The sequence below is a fragment of the Daldinia caldariorum genome (genome assembly GCF_022478825.1).
Source record: "Daldinia caldariorum strain CBS 122874 unplaced genomic scaffold F4812scaffold_11, whole genome shotgun sequence".
In the NCBI taxonomy this organism is placed as follows: Eukaryota; Fungi; Ascomycota; class Sordariomycetes; order Xylariales; family Hypoxylaceae; genus Daldinia; species Daldinia caldariorum.
Genome location: NW_025953047.1, coordinates 42,351 through 65,950, shown reverse-complemented (window position 1 = coordinate 65,950; position 23,600 = coordinate 42,351). Strand labels below are relative to the sequence as shown.

Here is a 23,600-nt window from a genome sequence, read left to right as displayed (position 1 = left end):
CCGAATCAAGCTAGCTAGCATCGGTTTCCGGGTATCCCTTCCTCGAGTTGAGTTATCGACATAGCCAGGGCATGCATGGCATGGTATGGGTATGATGACGCCCAACTACGTCGGGAAAAAAATGATGATGACGATGATGGTGATGTATATGTGTATATCAATCAACCATCCATCGCATCACCCCTTGCGTGTAAGGTAAACAAACAAACCACCTCAGGCGCCTGCCTCATAAGCCCTGAACTAAAAGAGAAAAAAAAACCGGATTAAAAAAAAAATACAACCGCCCCCCGTCCGTATGAGACTTTTCTTTTTGTCTTTCATGACCGTAGAACGCCGCTTTTTAAAATAAGAAAAGAAAATAAGAAGAAAACAATCGTCAAGAAGAAGGACAGGACTAATTGGAATGATGCTCTATGATTAGATGGGGTGACATAACGTTTCTTCTTTTCCTTAGGTACCACCTAAGCCTTTATCCTTCCGACGAATACGAGTTAGTAGGTACGAACGCAGGCGTATTTTATTTTATTTTTTACGAAGAATCGTTACCGAGCATCGAGTGCACGTGGATGAGCTTGGGGCCGTGCTCGCTGTGGTGATAAGTTGTTAGTGGTTTGGTCCTACTAAATTCTAGCTTATATATATAGGTAAAGAAGAAGAAGAAGAAGAAGAAAACTTACTTGTAATCAACACGATTAAGACTCATGGTGCGCTGCGCCTCCAAGGTCTGAGCATCCATGTTGTGGATGCAGAACGCGAGGCGGGCGGCGATGAGGGAGCCGAGGAACATGGCCTCCTCGAAGCCGTTCTTGGTCCACTCGGCGAGGTAGGTGGGCAGCGGGGCCGCCTTGATGCTCGTGGGCGTCTGGGCGTGGGAGTGGTGGCCGTGGCCGACGTCGCCCGCCGTCGAGCCGGGGGCCTGCACGGTGCCGGGCACGCCCAGCGAAGCCGTCGTGGCCGCTTGCAGGAGAGGGTTCACCGAGCTCGTGGTCGGAAGTTGGCCCGTGAACGAGCCCGTAGGTGTCTGGGAGCCCGTTCCGCTCGGCGTTGCCATGTTGGAGGGCAGCTCGGACGTGAAGATGGTGGCGGTGCTGGGAGAGATTAAGTGGCGGGCAGTAAGCGTCTGTATGATGTTCTCCTTGAGGCCTCGTAGGCGACTGCCGTTGCCTACGAAAACAAGGTTGTCCCAGCAGCCTGGTCGCTTGTAAGGCTCGTCGATGCTCTGGATCGCGCGATAAATGGTATCGGTGATTCGGTTGATTTCGTGACGATCCGCAAAGAGGAATCGCTCTAGACCAATCTCAATATCTCGTCGCACTCGTTTTGTTCTTCGCTCCGTGTTCTTAGCGTTGTTAGAAGTAGACTCTGTCGCGTCGCTATTAGCGTCACCGGTACCCTCTGGCTTCGCCTCGGGTTTTATCTCAGGTTTTGGATCTTGGCTGCTAGGCGTAGCATCAACCATAGACACGTCGGCCGCGGGTGCATCACCATTTGCGGCAGATGCGGCTTCTGTGGTTTCTGTAGTCTCCGTGGTCTCTGCTTTAGGGGCACCGTTCGAGGCGGAAACTTCTACATCCTCATGCACCAATTCCTCATAATGGAACACATTGGTCTTTCGCTTGGAGTTGGGTAAACGAACTGGCTTCGCCGCGGCAGGCTCAGCTTCTTGGGCTTTGCCCTGCTTCTTCGACTTGACCTTTTCAGCCTTCTCCTTCTCCTTTTTAGCAAGGAATTCTCGCGTGTTACCACTAGTAACAATATTGGCTACGTCCAGTACTCCTTCGTCGTTCTCTTTGCCATCCGCGATTCCGTCCTCGGTCTCCCCTCCAAATGCAGTAGCAGGTTTCGGAGGCTCTACGGGCTTTGCGGGATCCGTGCTTACTGGTGCATTATTGGGAGCTTGGGCTGCAGTCGGGGGAAGGTCATCCGTAGGGAGTTCCATAAGGTTATCGGAATCGGGGGCGTAAGGAAGGACCTCGCAAAGAGAGCTCTTCTTGAGTTGCTCGGCCATTTCGTAGTTAAACCCCTTGTCCTTCAGAAGCGCCAACAATTTCTGCGTGAAAACCTCTCCGCCTGATATCTCTCGTTCTGGGTTAGGATAGCCCAGGCCCTTCTCACTGACAATGAGGTACTCGTGAATGCAGGTGACATCGACTTTCTCGTAGCCAATGTCTACAACAGTCATAGTCGGCCACTTCAAACCGTATTGCGCCGCAACGGCGCTGTGCAGTAAACATAGAGCAGGAGTCTTAGTCTTCTCGAATACGTAGCGCGCGATAGCTTCGCAGTCTGGCCGTGTCCACCGCGGTGATGCCATCAACACGATGGGGATGTTGTGGTATGTGGTAGTAAGGAGACTGTGAACGTGATCGAGAAATGCTAAGAAGGCGGGCATGTTCACAATTCGGCCACCCTGTAAAGGGTAGATTGCGCCCTCGACGCTATCGCGATCCTCGACATATTCCCACTGATCGTCAGCCTTCTCGGTCTTCTCAGCCTTATCACCACCTTCTGCGCTCCCTGATGCGACGGTCTTCTTGCGCTTGTAAATGCGGTAGGGGGTATATTCGTCGGACTCGGGATCCTTAAACATTCGCGTAGGTATGCGGTGAGCAGGCGGAGTGAGCTCGTTGCAACCGAGCTGGGCCATAGTAGTCTGACTGCCGGGACAGACTACGAGGATTTGGTCCTCGCGCCACTTACCCTGCTGGCTCGCCATGTTGTTGAAGAGCTTGCGGGAAGTTTTGGAGGGAAGCTCTTTCTGGCGTACGAAATCCCGGTGCGATGCTCTATTTGCTCGAGGGGTTGTCGAAGGTGAGTTTTGTGGATTTCTTGGGTTTCGTGGGTTTCGTGGATTTGGGAAGGATGTGGAGAGACGTCTAACTGCGGCAGATTGACCGATCTTGAGGCTTGAACCCTCGTCGATTATTGGAGCAGGATGGTCTAGGAATGGTTCAAGAATTGCTCCAAGCTCGCGCGAACCAACGCGTTTAGTTCGGCTTCCATTCTGAGGCTGAGGAACCCCTGCCTGTGGCTGGGACCTGGAAGAAACGTTAATCCATGCTACATATGTACAATACCTACATAACCTTACATAAATGGGGTGAACAGGGGGATGTGATAGGGACGTCTCTTACTGCAATTGGTTGGTGCCGGCAGGGGCCGAAACTGTGGCTAGTGGGCCTTGGCTCCCCCTGCCTTTTCCTTTTCCTTTCCACTTATATCCCATCGGGTCCTCTTATTAGGTAGTTCAACAACGGGTTTTTATTCTTCTGATCTCAAAAAATAGTACCAGGTGGTGGTATAAAAATCCGTCCGTAATCAACAATACCGAAATTTTGATTATTATTTTTTTTTAAAAAAAAGTTGTTAAATGAATTAGCGAAATGTTTGGAAATTGGCGTTGTTGCTAGGTAACAAGAAAGACGAATTATAAGTTACAAGCAACGACGGCTGGCAGACATATTCACTGCTAGGTACACATTTACTAGGTTAGGTAGGTACGCATTTCCTACAACAGAAAAATTCACTTCCAGTATCCCTGGTCTATGATTACTAGTAATTGATGCATTGTACCGCTATTTTTGGGAACTTATGTCCCAGTCCTATCACCAGGTGCTGACTTCCAGCATGATTTAGCTGCTTGCTAAGTGACTATGTTACTCGCTATCATATACCTACCAGATAGGTAGGCAAAGGTAAGAAGATGGATGGTAAGCCACTCCTGTCCATAGTGATCCCCCATAGAACCCATTCCTTTAATAACTCTTATCCACGCGCCCTTCCTCTCGCCAGCTCGCTCGATGATTGCAGATTGGTACAATATGTTAAACAAACAGTAGAAGTACATGTCAAGGGTATTATTCAGCTCGAGTACTCCACGTCGCTCTCGAAACACTTGCCTAATGTTGATCGCAGCGCATCGAGTATAATGCAAGATAGTTTCATACCTATAGCCCGATCATTCCTTGATCATAGTGGTATCTCGTCCTTCCTGTAATCGTTCCTATGCTTTCCCGATAACTCCAAAAATTCCCATGGCTGTGACTGGAGAATAAAAAAAAAGTGAATATTGCAGGCTGCCACGTTTATGCAGCGGAGACGGAGACGTCAGGGGTAGACTTAAGGCTAGTATGCTCCCCTGTGTCTGTCGATGTCTCAGTCATGACCTTCTCCTCGCAAGAAGATTTGTTCTCTATTTTAGTGGAGTGGCCGTTAATATCTCCCGATTCTTGAGTGGGAGTGACTGCGTTCTCGGCTTTCTCGACATCGTGCTTGGTCTCCTGGGGAACACTAGCCACTTTCGCTACCAATGTCTCGTCCAATACCGCCAGATGCTTGGTGGGGTCTTCTTTAGCCCTCGGCGTCGTCGCCTCCTCACCCTCACCTTCGGCTTCGAACTCTTGCTTAAGTGGGCTGCCCATTAAACCATTCACATCTCCCATCTGGCTTCTCCTCTTGGATGTACGGGCGGGGCTTCTGAGAGGAAGTGGAGGTGGTACTCTTGCGGGGATATTGACTCGAGAAGCCACCATTGCTACACGAGCAGGTGCTTGAGCTGTGGCAACTTCAAAAACAACGGCCTCTTCTTCAGCATCTGATTCGTCCTCTTCCTCTTCCTCGTCGTCCTCTTCCTCTTTAGCTTCATCCTCCTTGTCGGCGTCGTTCTCATGGTTCTTAACTGATACCTTGTCGGCTGCGTCACCACTGTCCTGGGTATATGTAACTGTGCTCTTTGCTTCTTTACTAACTTCCGCCTCCAAATTGTCCTCGTCTTCCTCCTGAATAGCAAGCGTTGTTGTTGGTTCTTCATCTAGATCCGGGAAATTTGATAAGTTCCTCAGAGCACTGATATCAATCTTCGTATAGTCGACTTCAACGGGCTGCTTTACTACCGGAATGTCTTCGGATGTTTGCGGCTGGTTTCCATCTTCGCTTTGGCTTTGACTCGAGCCCGGAGTCGTCTGAGGTGTTGGGAAGTCGCATGTTTGTGTGCCGGCGTCGGTCATATGGCTTCGCTCTGTAGCCATTGTCTTGTTGGACATGTAGCTTCCCCTATTGCTCCGTGATAGATAAGTATCCATACTTTGGCGAGAAGCTTTGGCAAAGAAAGGACTCGTCGGGCTAGGGTTAAACTCGAATTGGCTGCTGTCGGGTCTTAGTCGCGTTCCGGCTTCACGGATACCCATACCAGCCATTTCCAAAGCCATGACGCCAAAAGGATCTGGATCGTCGAAATCGGGAACTCCAAACCCTGGTGATGTGCCTGTAGAAACCGGAGATTCAAGCGTAGCATCCCCCGGCGCAGGTTGGGAGGAAAGCAGCTCAACAAGAGCTGTATCATAGTCGGTCCTTCCTTCAGCAGCCTTGAGCACCTCAGTAAGAGGCCGCATTTGGGGTAGACTTTGATTGATATCCCCAGCTAAGATTTTTGCGACGCTGATTTTCATACCATAATACCTCTCGTTCTCATCAGCTCGCTCAGTAATGACTATTCCGTCCAACTTGACCTCTGCACTCTGCCCCCTTGCTTTCACGTACGCAATTGCCCTGTCGCTTAGATCGGCCCACGTAACGTCATTTTCAAGCAGCCCCACGGCGACCAGAGGGCCGGTGGTCAGACTGACATCGGCACCGAGTGTTAGCCGTGGCCTCGCAAATGCTTCTAGAACCGTAAAATTATTGATTACGAGAACGCAATCGTAAATGTCAACGCCGAAAACGAAGCGCAAACTAGCTGTATGAAGCATTAACCCAGATGGCGGGGACCACGTCCCATCTGTCTTGCGCGCGATCAAAATACCACTTCCGCCTGACCCCGACCCAGCACTCCATATTCCAGATCGCATGGAAGTAAAAATCGCTAGTCCTACTGCATTTTGCAATATTCTCGGGGGTATCTTCTTTAGAAACTTATGCGACGATTGTGTGCTCGAATAAGTCGACGGAGTCCCCGGTCGGTCATCCGGGGTTGAGAAACCATCACCTGTCGTCAGACGTTAGTCACTGGATATCCCTTACTTGCGGGCAAGGGCAGTGAGATCATACTACAGAAAGATTTAAGAATGCGGGCGGCCTTGTCGCATTCCTTATCCAAAGTCGCGGGGTGAAAAGCATGACTACTTAGCCTCGAGGTGGTATGGCGGTTTACAGGTGATGGGATTCTGTCGGCCCAACCGCGAACGAGGTCGACGCTGTTCTTGCGGACAATGGTCTTGGTATGGCCATTGTTGCTACCAATGACGGGACTGCTCGCTCTATTGCGATCCCATGGGAGGAGGGCGGAAACTCGCTGCATCATTAATGGCTACCTGCAACTAACAAGTACGAATCGTCAGGTTCCGAAGGAAAGACGAGTTTGCGCCCTCCGGGAAAGAAGGCAACAGCGTCTCGTCGAAAACAAAACTATAGTAGGTCGTCGGATTAAAGACGGGGAAGCCGGATCTGGACATTAGACATATGCTGGGCCAACGGCATCGATGAGGGAGAGATGGAGGGTCCAGAGGCTTGGGTCGTAAACTCTGATGAGGAGGGGGAGTAGTAAAAACTGACGACAGTTCATGCAAATGTTGGCGATCACTCTGTTTTCTTTCTCCGTTGGATACATACATAGTACGATGGGAACGGGCTGGCGGGATGGGTTAGAGAAAGTGACGTTTTGACTGGGCAAGTCGAAACGCTCAAGCAGGCTTAGAATGCATGCGTAAATGCATGTTTAGTGGGTCCTAAAGATCGAGTTAGGGTAGGACAAGTCTTAGCCTAGGGACAGCCTAGGGACAGCCCAAGACAGCTACGCTAGACAGGGAAAAGGCAAGCACGACCGGCTGCACCAAACGGCCAGGGGTAAAGGAAGAAACCCCGGCAAGTTCGGGCAAGCCTTAAGGGAGACCTTACCGAATTAGGGGTAGCCGGTAAATGGCGGGGAGTGTCGTCGTAGCGTAATTAGGTAGTGTTCATAGGTATGGCAATAAACAGAGTGTTACCGCACTGCCGGCCAGTTTTAATGAATTCAGGAACAAAATAACAAAATAACAAATTGATTCAGGTACCTGCCTATTTGCTATGTACATACTATCTAATTGCGTTAGAGGTAACCAGCGCACATGGATGCATAGTACATGCCAACCACTATATTATTATCTCGGTACCAAGTAGGAACGGGACCGACGTTTCATTTCATTTTATTTTTAAGTACGCACGTCTGTCTGTGCATAGGTACTTTAAGTAGAGATTGTTTTCGAAACAGCATTACTTACCTTAGGTTAGGTACCTAAGGTAGGTACCTAGAGTACGAGTACGAGAATACTTCAAGGTCCGTGGAATTGGATTCACTTAAACGATCTCATCTTTGCTATCTTGAAGGAAAACAAAAGCAAAAGGCAAAAGTCTAATATGTTTAACAAACGTGGCTGCAGAAACTTTATGTGCTGCAGCTTTGCAATTGGCTAAAATAAAATACAGCACCTAATAGATTCAACTTACACAGTACAAGGGTCTCGGGAGTAATATACCAAATGAAACAAGCAAAACGCTTTCGTACGCACCTAATATACTACATAGTACGAGGTACGTTAGACATCTTATATCAATTCATTTTAGTGATGGCTTCAGATATTATGTGATAGGTATTTTAACTCATTACAAGATCATTAATAAAGAGAAAGAGAAAACAAAAGTTTCACATGTAATTAAGGATCTCCTTTACCGTATCCGATAATTTCTAGCCGATCTTTTCAATCGCTAAGACTCTATAAACTAGGACTCGGGAATTCGAGTCGATCGACAAGGAAACCTTGCTTAACCGTCATTCAAGACTAAAAAAAAAAAGGCCAGAAAGGCTATTCCCCACACTACCAAGTCCTTCATTGTTTTTAGGTCTTCTCAGCCCTCTTTTCTCTTTTCTCATTCCTCACTTCCTCATTCCTCGTTTTACACTATGTAAGGTCTGGGACCAATTATGCACGTACTATGTACATTAGGTTGTGGATGTAGCGTTGAGGAATGTTTTAGATGACCATGTCCTTTTCACGTACACCAGCATCACGGGCATGTATGTAGTATGTACTGTAGGCTTTGCTGGCTCGTCTGATGTCGGCCGCCTTGCCACCCCAATCATCTGTGGAGATATAAGCCTTATATATGTACTACACTTCATCATAATATTATGGTACTAGTGTATAGGTATACATATGTGCATCGGCGGCGGTGGCATACGGGCAGGTATTAAAAAAAAATGACACCGCCAAGCCCGCCCCAAAATCCACTGACACATGGGTGCTTGCAGCATTGCAGCTTGCACCGATCATGAGCACGACATGAACTGATCTCTATTCACCCCTAGCTATAGTAGCGACAGAAGTGGAAATCCCTACGTACCTGTCTGGTTGGATCCTACCTAAGTTAAAGTTGGGTATGAGGTGACAAATGGGCTCGTAAACGGGCGATAGCGAGTAGACGGCGATGATCTCGCAACAACTTTTCAAGTTTAAATAGTCTGCATACCTATACCTACATATCTGCATTATGATGGTACGTACCTAACATAAGAAACAGAACCGTTCTGGGGTTTAGCGGGACGGAAATCCTTTCAATATGTTTTTAATCTACTGCTTTAATCTACTAAGATTCCCCAGGACCTCGCCGTCTGCAGCTTGCTGCGCCAATCCAATTTATTCGCGGGATAGTCCATATAAGAGCGTCTTCATCTGACTGCAGCTTCTAGTTACTTTATTGCTACGATGACGATCAATCCCGACATGTGGCCCCCATCACCAATTATTATGTACGAGGTAGGCTCTTCTTTCGTCCAAGGATGACCCCATTGCTACGTATGTAGCACCTGTTTGTACTCTCGTGATACGAGGTCAAATTCCCATGGTGTACGATGTACGAAATATGTATGCATGTACAAAATACCGTACAGCTACTGTATATCTTTAAGCACATACCACAGTAGTGGACTCAAGTACCTAAGGTAATTAACGTGCCAGGCGTGCTTAGATCTAACCAGACTTACCTAGCCCTGGGTATCCATTTTTGCCTTACGTACCTACGTTACAACTTTCCCAAGCCGCTGGAAAACTTCTTTCCGAATTGAAACAAGGTTACCCCGGTCTACCTTCAACGGAGACCAAATTGGGTGCGAGGGCGAGACCGAGTGGACCTTATATAGTGTATATAGGGGAGGAAAATAAAATAATAATCTTTTAAACCAAATGAGGAAGATCTCCCGGGTTTGATACTAATATGAAAATGATAGAAAGAAGGAAAGAAGAGTAAAAAAATAAGTAAACCGAACTGAATATAGGTTAGGTAGTAGTGTAATTAGTTGCTAAATCACGTTGCGCCCTGCTTCACCGAAAGAACTTCGTGCAGCACACACTAGTACACATATGCCATCGCCGACTAGAAACGTCAAATAATAAATATCCGACTTACACCGCAGCACCCAAAAATACGCCATAGTAAGCGTAGCGTTTGCGAGCTAGGCTATGCTAGCCCACTAGGTTAGCTCTATATATCCACCTGCATTATTAAGTACATTATTAAGTACATACATCTCAAGGCCAAGGCTTATCGATTTGGAACTTCTAGCCTTCCAGACCCTGATCGTGACTCCATGTGGTACAGACATAGGTACCCTTTGAGAAACACCGGCGTTTGCGGAACGAAAAAGAATTAACCTAAAAGCGGGCACCCGGGAAGCGTTCGCGGCCAAGGAGCTGGGTTAGGTACTTACTTATTACTTGTTGGCCTCCTTTCTGGGGTTTTAATAAATAAAAAGTCCTCAATACATAGTGTATATCAAAGTTGTTGACTCCGCTACCTACCTAGATGTACTCTTCTGTTTACCCCCTTGAAAGAGTACTTACTAAAGTAGCCCCCTTATAATCATTTATAGGCGGTAGGTAGGTATATGTATAGGGAAAAAGCGGACTCGACGTGAATGGATGCATGACGAAAGCATGCAGATGGGACTCGAAGAAAGAAAGAAAGAAAAAGTAAAGATACGCTGCGTAATCGCGTTTTAAACTTTAGTCCCACAAGGAAGAAGAAGAAAAAAGCCATAAACTACCTATTCATGCAGCGAATAGGCTGATAGGTAGGTAATAGACCTGGACCAGGAATATGATCGACGACTAGCATAATAGTTTAGGTACCAACGTTAAGACACGACAGGTTTTCTAGAAGGCCCCAAGAATCTCAAGGATTTCTTCCTTCGTCGCTAACTACCTAGGTACCTACCTACATAGTACCTGGTAGCTGTTTACAATACATAGTACACTCGACATAGGTAGCTCGCTCACCGCTTGAATGGTGATACCTTACCTTACGTAGTTGTACTATGTACAACCCAGCCAAGGCTTCGCTGGCTACCTAAGTTAGCTAAAACGCGAACGGAGTAGCCGAGAAAGAGGGAGGGAGAGGGAGGTGGGGGGAATATACCTATGATGAATTGGCCAGTAGGTTAGGTACCTATTATCTTTTATCTAATAGTCATTAGTTTATAGAAGCGTAACTAGAAGGTAAGTTCTTTGGACTTGGATGCGAAGGTAATTTGTAGTGACGATAATATGATGACGACGATTAGGTACGTATAGGTTGAAGAATATAGGTATGAGCATGGGATATTCCTAAGTGATTAAAGAAGACAACTATACAATATAATGAAGAGTTAAAATAATGGCTACAGCTGAGTCATGAATTTCCTGATTAGATTTTCACCTTAATTTAGGCACTTTATATAGTCCAACAATTCAAAACAAACATGAGACATCTAAGAGGCAAGTGGATATAGCAAGACGGAGCAAATCTAAAGCATACCTGAGGTACTTAGGTAGTTAGGTAACCAATCTAATACGTGATTATTCATTCGTGAGTCTATCAATTCAATACGGTACACAATCTGCATATTCTTTCATTCCTCATGTCATTACAAATCTTCATCTTCTTCCCTCCACTGAACTTCTTCAACAATCTCAGCAGCCAAAAAAAAAAAGAGTAAGAAAGAAAACCCATAAATCACTCATATTCCCTTCTCTCATACCCAACCCCGTTTATCAAAAGATAGCATAACATTATTCGTGATATAAAAACCCCCCCAGCTGCGTCGTGTCCCCGTTTCTTGAAGAAGGCAAAGCAATTTGGAACCAGGTGTGTGCGTGTGTATAAACAGGGATGAAAACGCCGAAATGTGTGTTTGATATGATTGGTTTGCACCTGGCGGTGAGACTTCGGCGGTGCGAGTCCTCTATAATGTAATTTGCTTGTCCCTTATCCCCTTTCCGTAAGAATGAGATGAGAGAAGAGACGTTAGAATAGAAAGAGAAGAGAAGAGAAGAGAAGAGCAGAGAAGAGAAGAGCAGAGAAGAGAAGAGACAAGAAAGGGGATATTCGTATTCGTTGCATATGCGTGATAATCCGTTATTTGTTGCCCGAGAAGTGAAAGTCGTAAATGTAATACCAAAAGAACCAAAAAATAATCGTAATCGCAGGAATGCAAGCCATATGCTCCCTCGACGCCGCCCCTTGTAACCCGCCCTCGCCGCCACATGACCACTCCTGATTAGTACCTAGGTAGGTAATGCAAGTTTGTCCGTGGTGATACAAGTTGAAAATCGAGGAAAACGTTGCTCGTAACGATGATTTATGTATAGAAATGGCGGCCGCGCGTCGCCCAGAAAATCAATCTGACCCGTCCCGTGCTGCCGATAATCTATAACCTATGACCAAAAAATAACTTCATCCTTTTTTTGACTTAGTAATTTTGCTGGGCCAAAGCGGTTCCGGGATACGGTCCCCCACGGAGGACATACTGCTCAAAAGGGGAGCAGCTGATGGTCTTCCGGGAGCTGCGGACCCATTTGGGGCGTGGGACCTCCTCCCAGTCCTCGTTTGTCAGGGGGTAGAAGTTGTAGGCCTCGTGGGAGGGTAGGTCGTGGTGCTCGCACTCGAAAATGCCCTCGAGGTGCAAGCGCTCCAGCTTCGGGACCTTGGCGCGGAGCCCCGTGAAGAGCGACTTGAAGGTCCCCTCGTACATGTGGATGCCCCCTAGCGAGACCTCAAAGGGTTTGGCTAGCCCACGACCGCCGAGACGTAGCCGGACGAGAGTCGCGCCGTGTCGCGCGAGGAAGTATTTGAGGTCCTCCTCCTCGCACGAGACGCCTTCGAGCGTCAGGTCCGTGAGCTGCTTATACGTGAAGTCGTAGAACAGCTCGCGGAACGACAGGGCGAATTTGGAGTTTTCGCTAGAATAGGGGTGAAATGCGAGCTTCAGCTTTCGCAGGTTCGTGGCGAGCTGAAGGATGCGACCGAGTCCATTAACGGCCCTAAAAGCGGATCCGGGGCCTTGCAAACCTGATGGGTCGAGGGTTAAGTTGAGGGTCTCCAGACTACTGAAAGATTGAGCATGCGTGAACCAATGGTTGCGGTGATCTTTTGAGCGGAACATCTCAAGGGGGAGTCGATCCACCTTGAAGGTGGTTAGAGGCACGCCATGGAGTGAGGAGATGATAGCATCCAAGTTGCTATACGTCTGAGGTCGATCCAGTTTTCTACAGCTAGGGTAGTCAAATACCTCCTTCAGGAGTTCATTGTTGAGAGGACATTGGGTGAAAGTGATCTCAAATTCCTTGAGATTTGGAAGGTTAGAACATGCTTCTCGCAGATCGTCAGCTTTCAGATGCAATGGACCGACTGCCTTGCGCCCCCTTTCAATTTTGTCGAATTCCTGCCTAGCCGATCCCATTATCTCATTGCGGTGAGCTGGAGGCGTGACGAAATGTTGAAACCTGCTGGATTATGTGAGTAAGTCCAATTGCATCAATTGAGAAAGATTGGGCAAAAATATCAGCCTATAGTACGCGTATAGTATACGTGGCCGTCGTATTCGCATATACGCATGTAGTATTATGATATAGGTATATATTATAATAAATATAATCAATACTTATATGTGCGGAAAATGCGGTCTTGGCGATACGATATATCATAATCTCAGATATCGTAGCATGTCGTAAGAAAAAGAAACGAAAAGAGAAGGGAAAAAATGAGAAGAAAATAGGAAGAAAAAGGAACTTACCATGAGGTGCTCCAAGCATCGTAGAAAGAAAGTTCGCCGAGGAATATGCAAATAGATGTGATGCTGCCTCTCAATCGTTCGTGCAGCGCGATAGAGTGTAATCGGTCGATATCATTTCTCCAACCAACAGCGGTGAAGTGAGAAGACAGCAAATATTCGTAGCCCACATCTGCTAACAAGCGAGTGACCTCTCTCAGATTCCTAACTGACTTGGGATCGCAATGAGAGAAGACAAGTCTCATAAGCTCGACCGGTAAGGTATCCATAGGGGGAAGAGCAGTTAAAGGAGGGGAGGGCGTAACGTATTGATATAAGTTTGAAGTTGTTGAGAGAAGGAAAAACAAAAACAAAAAAAAATAAGATAAAATAAAAAGGCTAGACTGATGTGGACTGATGATGATGATAATGATGATGGGTGTAAGACGAAGAATGGGTTTAATGAATTTCTCTCCAAATTCCGCCAGTTCCAAGAGCCTTGAAAATGAACAAAACGCCGCAAAGGACAGAATTCTAGACGGGATTTCTTAAGAATGAAAATGCAAGACCTCGTAGACGTTCTCGAGGAATTTTTCTAATTGGAAATGGCGGTTAGTTAATAAGGCACCAAGAACGGCCGGTGCTCGTACTCAACGAAATGGCGGAGAGATGGATGTTTGGGTGCATTTCCTTTCTGCAACAAGCCTTTCCGAATCTAGGACAAAGGAAAAAACCGCACCAACTATCGGTGAGAATGAGACACACATATACAATGTACTAATTTTCTATCTGACGGACAACAACATGAACTAAAAAAAATCTATTCCCCAAATGTTTCGTTGCGAATGGGTCCCGCTGAACACCCAGCTCAAGGGGCTGAAAGGATTTCTCTCAAGGTGAGAGATGGCGGTAAGGCAAAAAAATGCCCACCCCTGTAACGACGGCGAGAAGATATTGCTAGGTACGGTGAAGGGGGTGATTAAAAAAAAAAAAAAAAAAGTACCTGTCGGACATACATGCATACATACCTACATACCTACCTAGTGTATACCTAGATAGGTACCATATACACTATTAATCACCTATAGGTATGTAATGTAGATACCTAAGATAGTATATCTATAATATATCCAATAGCTGAAATACCTGTGCGAGAACAACCCAGAATCCAACTATGACTCAAAGTAAGAGATACCTACTTAGGTAGTTTACGTAGTCCCCAGTTGTAATTCCAGTTGTAGTCCCAGTTGAGTCCCAGGACCTCCAGGTTCCTGCATTAGGCCTTTCATAGGCATCGTCCTGGCCCCCGTCCAGGTCCGTCCAGCATTAATCTTGGCGGGACTGCACCGATCCCGAGCCATGATTCGCCCACCCGACCCTGGCTTGATTTAGCGGGATAATACAGCTCATCAGTGGCGTTTTTTTCTTCAACATTTATCCTCGAGCTGGAAAGTTCCCCTTGTATGTATTTGTATCGAATTTGTAAAAATAAATGACGGGAAGATGATGAAGTGAAAAGAACCAGTCATCATTTTTTTTTCTTTATCCTTCCCCCGTCATGACAATTCTTTTCCGCTTGGTACAGACGACGGGAGCTGAGTTCCGAATCTACCTAGTCTTACGTTCGCTCAGTGCTTTTTGAAATTCATGTGCTCGTGTCTTAAATGAGAACAGCCTTGTACCGCACAGGTCTGCTCGAGATTTTAAATACAACTTAACAAACTCCAAGCCTTTGGGGGCCCCGAGTCATACTTCATAGCCTGCCGTGCCTCGCCTTAAATATGGCGACTTTGTCATCGTAAAACAGTATCTCACGTAACCGGAGCCGTGCTGCTGACCCTACTGTATCGTCTTCTTGTAACGAGTCCATCTCAGACTCAGCATCGTCAGACAAATCTGTCATGTCATCTCCAGCGCCCGCCGCGCCCGCATTGGCATTATCCTCGTTCTCGTCATCCTCGTCATCCTCATCGTCGTCGTCGTCCTCTTCCGTTTCTTCGTCAGCCTCACTACCGTCATCATCGTTGCCGTCGTCCATATCAATCACGATGGGCACGTCCTCATTGTGATTGCCACCCAGTCCGACATCAGAATTACTATTACTGCCCTCGCTCGAACGGGTCTCTAGTATCTCGAAGCATTTGTTGCCTATACCTACGTAGCAAAGCTGAATCTCTGTCCGTAAGGTAATAATATCAACTAGCTGCAAGGCAAGCTCTTTGGGGTCAAAATTTCCAGATATATGCCCTAATATATGAGTTAAATGCAGGGAGCGAAGCTGCGAGATGTTCGGAAGCCGTTGAAGAAATACATGCTATAAGTGTAGCACCGGTTAGTTTCCACCGTCGATACTATTGCGATTAATTCAAGCTAGAATGTTGCTTACCCAGTCCTTGTAATCAATTGCCACAGCAAGTTCTCTGAGATTCGGCATTCGCCCACTAGTGATGTAGGATATCATTTCACTACTAAGCACCCAGCTCTCCCACCGACGGCCCTCTCCTGACTCATCCGAACTATCGAGGAGGAGCTTCTTGAGACTTAACCGATGACGCTTGATCGCGCCTTTGAATACCTGGTCAAGTTTCACAGCTGAATGAGGCACCCGCCGTCGGTCTTGCAAGAAAAGCACGTCTAAGCTATTAGGTGCAAGCGTTTCCTTAATGAAACTAATTAGAGTATTGGAAGGTGTGTTGGTATGTATGTGCTTCAATGCCAAGTGATACTGGGTCGGTGTTCCAGGGGGTGAGCCGTGAGCAGGGGGGGTAGGGTGAAATTGTCTTTTTAGAGTCCTCCAGAGGTGCTCAACAAACATGCAATCCAAGATCGTCAGATTTGTGAGGACGCTCCAGTCAAAGGCTTTTGTGCAAACATGCAATGAGAGTGGCACTCGTTCGAGTTCTAACGTTTCTAGTTGGAGCTTTCCATCGAGACGTTTCCTTTCCGCGAACGATTCATTGCTGTCCTGGCCTAAAGCTGAAGAGACACTAGGCCGAGGCTGGTTCAGGGGCGGCATTTCCCTAGGCGAAAGACCGCCGTTAGAACTTGAACTAAACCCGGTCTCAAATTGCGACGCAGAGCCGTGTTCTAGGGCGGGATCAAGCGATTCCTTTATCTGAACCTTCGTAGTAGGTTTTCGCCGTATATCATATATCCTGCCAACTAGTACCCCGAGGACACCCCCCAGTCTCCTTTCTCCAATCCGACTTTCTCCGGGCCAGCGAGCATCGTGATCAACTTGCTGTAAGGTGTAGCTATCCCAGGTCAGCACAAATTCCGCCATACGAGCCCTCTGTGATATCCCGACTCGGAGCTCGCGGAGACAGGACTTTGAACGCTCGATGAGCACCGACATCTCGTCTAAGTAAGCAAGTTCGTCGATGTCTAGAACTGTCAAGCTTTTGAGGGGCGGAAGGACGCTGAAAGTCGGATATTCGACATGGCTTTCGGAGTATTTAATTGGCTGCGTTACAGACGGATGGAAATCACTAGGCAAAGTATTCCCGACAGGAGTGACTGTACTTCCAATAGGGACAGAAAGAGGCGGCAAGGGGCCCTGGATTGGACTAGAAACGGACGACGACGCATCTTGGATTTCGGAATTATCGTGCCAGCGAACCCAAACCTTCTCCAGCTTGGACTGGCCCTCCGGATAATGATCTTGGAGGGACGCTAGGGCCATGAAAACTTCGGATATAACCCCCGTCGGCATATCCCATACGAACGTTTCCAAGTTTACCATCTTGCCGACAGCTATTGCCACCAATGTTCCTAGCATCTTCCCGCTCTCTTTAGTGACCATGTACTCGGATGTCCAGTCCTTAGGTCCGTTGCCGAGCGAAAATTTGCGAGTATATCTCGCATACTGGTTATTGGAAAGCCTCGAAGAGGACTCCAAATAAGGGAGAGAGCTTCCTCTCAGCCATCTTGCCCGCTGAGCGAACTTGCTACCCAGACACAAGGTGGCCAGCCCATAAGTCAGTGCATCGACGTTTTTACTGTCGGAGGGGGGGACAGTATCATCTGGCCAGACTATATCGAAGCGGGCGTATATATGAGGTATGGCGAGATAATAGAGTGTGGAATTCGTTAAAGCTAGCGATGTTAGGTCGTTCGTGTGGGTCACCTAGTATTTAAACGTTAGTATACCTTAGATAGGACCTATTTGCGGGTATCTCCAGCTTGCCTCCTTGGCGATAAGCCTTAGAATGTCGACTGGAAGGTCTAGAAGCTGTAACGGCCTGGGCTTAGCTTTTAGAGCCTCCCATTCTCGTCCCTTCCCCCTAAGAAGTTTGGATAGGTTCGGCACAGGCGGGTCGCGCGCAGGGATATCTGATGATGAGGGTGATGATGATGCTGACGGTGCAGATTCCGACGGATAGTAACCATTCTCGTGTCTCGTCTGCGGATGCGAATTTAATAGGTCCTTCAAGCTGGAGTGGCTTGAGTCCGCACTGTTGGCCATGATACTTCGTTGATGCTCGGCCTGATTTTGTGATATCGCTTAGAGCTAAAGGCGCACTGAAGCATCTAAGCGCATGCTTGCTACCAGAGATACTGGACACTAGGTACCCAATGATTTGATGTTTAGGGCTTATAGTTTATGAGGTGGAAACAAGTGGGAAGGTAGCGTTACTGGGTCGCGCGAACTGGCGAAATGGATGGATGCTATTAAGAACAACTCCTAGCTACTTTAATAAGTATCAGTAAGGTTAGTAGCCAGCCAGTAGTAGTATGATCATCGATGTACTGGTCGCTCTGTAGCACCGGATCGCTAAGAGAAGCTATGCACTAAGTGGGCAAGGCAAGTCAATAGATATTTGATTAAATACCGTTGCGTGGGTAAGCAAGCGGCTCAACATCGATATCGTATGTATTGTACGAAGTAAAATAAGGGTGGTAAAACAAAAGTCTTAAGGCGTTGGTCCTAGCCGTGAGTCGTAGGGTATAAATGATTAGGTATGTAAAAGATAAGGTTATGAAAGAAGTAAGTTACTAGTTACGCATTTCATCAGTTTCAACTCAGAACGAGGCTTGCACCTACTTGACTTGACGCCTTTGACAGAAATGCATCCAACTAAATTCTGATTGGTCCATCGCTCGGGGTAAGTATGAGCGCTGGGCAGGCGTGGATTAGGTACCTAGGCTTGGGGCATATAGTGCGTAAAGCATAAGGTTCGCACAGAGGTATAGGTATAATTAGGTAGGATCAAAGTTAATTTATCGTCATCCCTTCGTCGTTAGGTACCAAGCTTAGGTACCTAGAATAGAGTACATGCAGATAGGTACCTAGAAACATTAGGTACCTACCTATTTAGGTAGACGTCGCACCGATTAGGTGATTACCGGTAGGTAGGTACCTACTGCCTTTTGAATTATAAGTCATCAGTGACAGTCATGGGGGGACATTGACTGGAAGTTTGCCAACCTGATGAGCCCCTCCAAAGCCCCGCCTCTTTTGCATGTATTTCGTACCTCCCCGCGACGTTAAAATACCTAACCTAACCTTTTACAAGTTACAACAGGTCCATCTGCTTTTCTTCTCCTTATTATCCCACCGGTTCTTTCCCAGCCTCTTTCTTCTTGTATATTTCTAACGCGTATAAAGTCTTGTTTCCTATTACATACGAATTATATTTGCCGTCAACTATTTTAATTTTCTTTTCCTTCCCGAGAGTACCTACCTAGGTAAATAGGTAAATAGGTAAATAAGTACAATACCTATACCTAAGCTCACGTTCAGCTATCTCCGACGCTATAAGATCTAGGGTAGGGGATAACCTTTCATTGCCCCGCTGTGTTTTCCCCCCTCCATTGCTCTCTTTGTGTCGTGGCTAAAATCACCTATACCTACCTAACCTATGACTACTATTACATTTATGACTGCCTAACAACACACTGGCCTTAACCAAAGTCATTCAGGACACATTTCAGAGCTTATAACATGTCGTTCTCATATTAAATATTTAAACTGACCGCCTCCCAACCAAAGCTAACTCTACAACAACTCTAGATTAATCTGGTGCACACGAAAATTAGTATCCACCGTCGCATATCGATCCGAGCCCAATAACGCTCGCTTGTCGCATCTACATCTACACTCCGAGTTTTGTTCTACGTTGGAAAACATGTCGAGCTTCGTAACAGATCTTTGGGAATCTATCTTTACCCCGGGAACGACCCCGACTCTCCTAGTCGCTACCAACGCTACCTTCGCCGCTTTACAGCTTGTACTTTTTCTCCTGTTAGTTGGGACATATAGTATTCACTTCGTAATACTCTCCTTCTTGTGCGGGGGCCTCTGGTGGGCTATCAACTGGTTCGCGGCCGAGTTGAAAGTGGCGCAGGACAAAGAGGCCCGGGAAAAGGCACGTTCCGAACAAAGAGCAGTCGTGCAATCATCGGACGACAGCGAAGATACCGAAGTAGAGACTGCATTTATCGCAAGAGGGACACCTACTACGGGAAGCAAGCAGGTAGAGGTCATAGAACAACCGGGAAACCTAAGGCTTCGAACGGAACCTTCATCGGGAACGAAATCCAGCGTTAGTACGGAGGACGAATGGGAGAAGGTGTCTGAGAATGAGAACGAGAAGGAAAAATAAACCATGGAGTTGGTGAAATATAATATCCACACATTTAACCCGGGGTGGCATTTGCGGAAGCATTTATAGCGAGGTTGGGTCAGTAGCATAGATACCTTTGCATTTCAGGACTTCAGCGATGATTATCAAGTTCACTCTCATCTACCTACGTCTATACCTACGTCTACTACCTGTATGCCTATCATATTGGTGAAAGGATAATCACGTTTGTTCCTAGGTACTTACCGTAGGTATTTACCTGAAATTTAGGTACTTAGGTAGCTGTCAACATAGCATCGCTAGCTAACTCTAGGTAATTTTACGAACACGGTCTGAAATATACCTAGTTTATATATGCTCAAATGAAGCTTTTAACTGAGTTACAAAACGTCAACTCAGATTAGGTACCTAGGTACATGTCGATTAGGTTAGGTACATTGGTACATATATATGATAGCTCTATATCACGTGACCGTACGCAACCTGCAATTGGACTTGCCTTTAATTTTCACCAACCCCAGAACCTCGCCTTTGTAACCAAAGCTCACTAAAACGCGCCTTGTCCGACCTTAAAGCTTCCCTCCATAACGGAATTGCAAGAGGAAAAAAAAAAACCCAAACCCTCTATAAATCCAACCAACAAACAAACAAAAAGACGCGAATAAAAATTCAGCCAACATGAAGCTCGTTAGGTAAGCTCAACCTGATCCCCCTCGAGGCGCATAATAAATTGTGATTGTGTGCTAAATCAAGTACTTTTTCGTCACAAAAAGAAAGCTATACGTGTACTGCGGCTCCGGTGCTAATCGTGATGGTTTCCCAGGTTCTTGATGAAGTGCGTCAACGAGACGGTGACGATCGAGCTGAAGAATGGTACGCACGCGCTTATTTCATAGACTCCCCTCCTCCCTTCCTCCCTGTCCCTTCCCCCTCCCCGCCGCCATGTCACTATTCTCCATGTGTTTGTTGTACACCTAGCCTAGGTAGCTAACGTTGGGAACTTTGTTTTTAGGAACAATCGTACACGGTACCATCACGTCGGTCTCGCCGCTGATGAACACGGCCCTGCGGACGGTCAAGATGACCCCCCGCGGCCAGGACCCCATCTCCCTGGACACCATGAACATCCGCGGCTCCACGATCCGCTACATCATCCTGCCGGACTCGCTGCCCTTAGACACCCTCCTGATCGACGACTCGGTGAAGCCCAAGAACAAGGCGCGCAAGGAGGCCGCGGACAGGAGCGTTCGCGGAAGCGTCCGCGGCAGAGGCCGAGGACGGGGCCGCGGTCGTGGACGGGGCAGGCCGTGAGAGATAAATAAGAGGGGTGACTTAGTAGCTGCAAGCTTGCTTTAGAAGTGTCGGTGATGCTATGTTAGGGCAGAATTTGCACCTCCAGGAGGATGGACAGCGAAGAAGACGGAGGAGGAGGAAGGAATGGCTGCATTACAGATGTTAAGGAAATGTCATGAGAGTCCAGTCGAGAGGGGAGAAGAGAAAGCAAAGTACGGATGACCAAGTTGGTGGTGGGCATTACTTCTAACGGCGTTAGGGGGGTAGGCAAATGAAAAACGCTCCATGAAAGAACGGCAAAGCTGGTATGGCTCCTTTGCACAAAACTACCTATTTAATTCTATTTTTTTGATTCATGCAGAGCTGAGAAGAAAAAAAGCTCACGAGAACATACCAACAAATATAAAAGTCTCATTAGCAACCAAACCAAAACCCAAAGGACTCTCTCTCTCTCTCCTTCGTGTTGTTCCTCTACTCTACCCAGATCCTGATAATCTGCAGCTTCTCCCACCCGGCCTGCTTCCCACTAGATCCCACGGTCGCGACCTTCCACGCTTCCCCGAAGCCGAGGATCCGCTGCTTGACCTCCTCCGGCTTGTTCTGCGCGCAGAGCAGGACGTACGCGCACCCCCTGCTCGAGAGCACTCGGGGCAAGCTCTCGATCAGCCGATCGGTGGTCTCCATGCCGTCCCTGCCGCCCGCGTACGACAGCTCGAGCAGGTACGAGTCGTCGTCGAAGGACGGCTTGGCGTCCAGGCCGAGCGGGCGGTCCGCGTGCCCCGGCAGCTTCGGCAGCGCGGGCGTCGGCACGTACGGCGGGTTGAAGACCAGGACGTCGACCAGGCGCTCGCGCACCGGCGCGACGAGGTCGCCCTGGAAGGCGCCGACGAAAGTGCCGTGGGTCGCGGCGTTTTCCAGCGCGGCTTTGCGGGCCGTTTCGCCCGTCGCCTGGCACGCGTACGCGTTCACGTCGACGGCGGCGGTCAGGATGTTCCGGGACCCGAAGAGCGCTTGGGCCTGCGCGTTGACGAAGGCGACGACCACGCCGGAGCCGGGGCCTACCTCCACCACCAGCGGGACATAGCCGCCTTCTCCTCCGAAGCGGGCCTGGAGGAATGCTGTCTCGGAGGCGGACGAGAGGGTGTCTAACAACAAGAAAGAGTCCTCCGCCGGTTCGTATACCCTCTCGTACGCCACATGCGAGGTATCAGGCGTCGGAAGCATACCTTAAAGTAACATATGCTATGTATCGATCGATCGTTCGAAGAGGATCGCGGGTTACGATGTTTATTATATTATTTAACGGCGGCGAAAGAGTTAAACCGAACTAATGAAAATAAAAATTTCCAAGCAAATAACTTAAAGCACGTGATACGCCCATCTATGATAAGACAACGATATATAGGTATATTTTGATTCTTTTGCTGAACGAAACCCAATGAAGACCGGCGGCGTTCTGTTACCTGTTCGATGCGAATAGATGTAGATGTGTTTCAATTTGATCATGTCCCAGGTGCTCTAACATATTCGTTTTGCCGGCTAGTTTCACGAGCGGCACCATCGTCGAAGGTTTTTCAAGCACCTTTTTCTTTTTTACTCGACCCTGACTAATGCGCAGCGGTAACAACTCGAGCTGGATGTGTGTCATGTGAAGGCGATATTCCATGTGGATAATGATATTTACTTGATCTCGCTAGCTAGTTCGATAATCAGTTCATGATAATCCATAACATTACAAAGAAGGGACAAAATTGTCTACGTACGTACCAGGTATCTGTCGAGCAAAGGCGATAACAGCCCTTCTTCTACTTCTTCTTCCAGGCATCTTCCCTTCTACTCCAGGATAGGTATACGATAGGTGTGCGCCCTCCCTTTTTCTCCAAACAAAACCCATCCGTATGCCGCGTGCCGTGTGCCGTGTGCCGTGTACCTTGTATCTCGTGCCGCTCCTCAAGGCTCATCATACCTTAGGTATTCACATGACAGCGCACTCGCACCCGGGATCGCACTTACTCGGGCCGAAGCCCCAGCGCCAGCGGCTCCTGACGTCGACGACCATACGGATCTGGTTCTTGTCGTAGGCGCCCGCGAAGCGGCAGGCGGGGCACAGGCCTGCGGCGTCGGCGACCCGCGCGGGCTCGCGCGCCACGCCGTCTCCGAAGCTCTCGCACCGGCTGAACCCGTTCCCCGGGTACCTGCACGGCTGCCAGATCTGCAGCCAGTGGTGTCGGCAGCAGCGGCTGCGGAAGTCTGCGACCCGAGGAAATAGATGGTGGCGGTTAGCATTCGTGTTCCTAATATGCATGCATGGGTTGGGAGGAAGATATCTCTCTCTCTCTCTCTCTTTTTCTTAGATATATCCAAGAGAGAAGGGGGAAAAAAGAAAAGAAAGAGAGAGAGCCCAAGGTGAGATGAAAAATAAAATATACATACGTATCGTTCTACACATATCTCTCTACCCAAGGTACTTTGTGAGTGAGGATGGAGGAGCACTCAGCAAGTAGGGATTATTTATAGTTGAATATGCGATTAATATTGGTCTTACTTTAAGTACCTAAGTTTGTAGATCATTTTTATGCAAAATTGTAGCTTTTTGACTTGACTTAGGGAGCTCAGTGCATTTGTGGAAAGAGAGAAACAGCGAAAAAAGAAGGCAGGAGCATTTCCTT

The 23,600-nt window shown here is 47.7% G+C and overlaps 7 protein-coding genes across 7 annotated transcripts; 2 read left to right on the top strand and 5 right to left on the bottom strand.

Moving 5' to 3' along the window:
- Positions 1-398: 398 nt before the first annotated feature.
- F4812DRAFT_465372 (actin-like ATPase domain-containing protein) lies at positions 399-3,226 on the bottom strand (the record flags this gene model as incomplete). The annotated part of the gene is made up of 3 exons (XM_047938431.1): positions 399-587; positions 678-3,038; positions 3,135-3,226. 3 exons carry the CDS (start codon positions 3,224-3,226, stop codon positions 530-532), a joined length of 2,511 nt encoding a protein of 836 aa, XP_047788942.1. The 3' UTR covers positions 399-529.
- A 251-nt stretch (positions 3,227-3,477) lies between these two features.
- On the bottom strand, positions 3,478-6,970 carry F4812DRAFT_432246 (uncharacterized protein). The gene is made up of 2 exons (XM_047934507.1): positions 6,046-6,970; positions 3,478-5,983 (listed from the first exon to the last, which is right to left on the bottom strand). Exons 1-2 carry the CDS (start codon positions 6,296-6,298, stop codon positions 4,086-4,088), a joined length of 2,151 nt encoding a protein of 716 aa, XP_047788941.1. The 5' UTR covers positions 6,299-6,970; the 3' UTR covers positions 3,478-4,085.
- A 4,683-nt stretch (positions 6,971-11,653) lies between these two features.
- F4812DRAFT_59674 (uncharacterized protein) lies at positions 11,654-13,603 on the bottom strand. Its single transcript, XM_047939224.1, has 2 exons — positions 13,079-13,603; positions 11,654-12,788 (listed from the first exon to the last, which is right to left on the bottom strand). The coding sequence occupies exons 1-2, from the start codon at positions 13,342-13,344 to the stop codon at positions 11,756-11,758; spliced, it is 1,299 nt and encodes a 432-aa protein (XP_047788940.1). The 5' UTR covers positions 13,345-13,603; the 3' UTR covers positions 11,654-11,755.
- Positions 13,604-14,807: 1,204 nt separating this feature from the next.
- Positions 14,808-17,519, bottom strand: F4812DRAFT_451594 (uncharacterized protein; the record flags this gene model as incomplete). The annotated part of the gene is made up of 3 exons (XM_047936233.1): positions 14,808-15,368; positions 15,441-17,180; positions 17,241-17,519. The coding sequence occupies 3 exons, from the start codon at positions 17,517-17,519 to the stop codon at positions 14,808-14,810; spliced, it is 2,580 nt and encodes an 859-aa protein (XP_047788939.1).
- A 969-nt stretch (positions 17,520-18,488) lies between these two features.
- Positions 18,489-20,130, top strand: F4812DRAFT_432236 (Pkr1-domain-containing protein). Its single transcript, XM_047934506.1, has 2 exons — positions 18,489-18,823; positions 19,068-20,130. The coding sequence occupies exon 2, from the start codon at positions 19,183-19,185 to the stop codon at positions 19,657-19,659; it is 477 nt and encodes a 158-aa protein (XP_047788938.1). The 5' UTR covers positions 18,489-18,823; positions 19,068-19,182; the 3' UTR covers positions 19,660-20,130.
- On the top strand, positions 20,101-21,027 carry F4812DRAFT_59566 (Sm-like ribonucleoprotein). Its single transcript, XM_047939223.1, has 3 exons — positions 20,101-20,330; positions 20,462-20,511; positions 20,651-21,027. The coding sequence occupies exons 1-3, from the start codon at positions 20,317-20,319 to the stop codon at positions 20,947-20,949; spliced, it is 363 nt and encodes a 120-aa protein (XP_047788937.1). The 5' UTR covers positions 20,101-20,316; the 3' UTR covers positions 20,950-21,027.
- A 375-nt stretch (positions 21,028-21,402) lies between these two features.
- F4812DRAFT_451592 (uncharacterized protein) lies at positions 21,403-23,380 on the bottom strand (the record flags this gene model as incomplete). Its single annotated transcript, XM_047936232.1, has 3 exons — positions 21,403-22,157; positions 22,945-23,181; positions 23,365-23,380. The coding sequence occupies 3 exons, from the start codon at positions 23,378-23,380 to the stop codon at positions 21,403-21,405; spliced, it is 1,008 nt and encodes a 335-aa protein (XP_047788936.1).
- Positions 23,381-23,600: the final 220 nt, after the last annotated feature.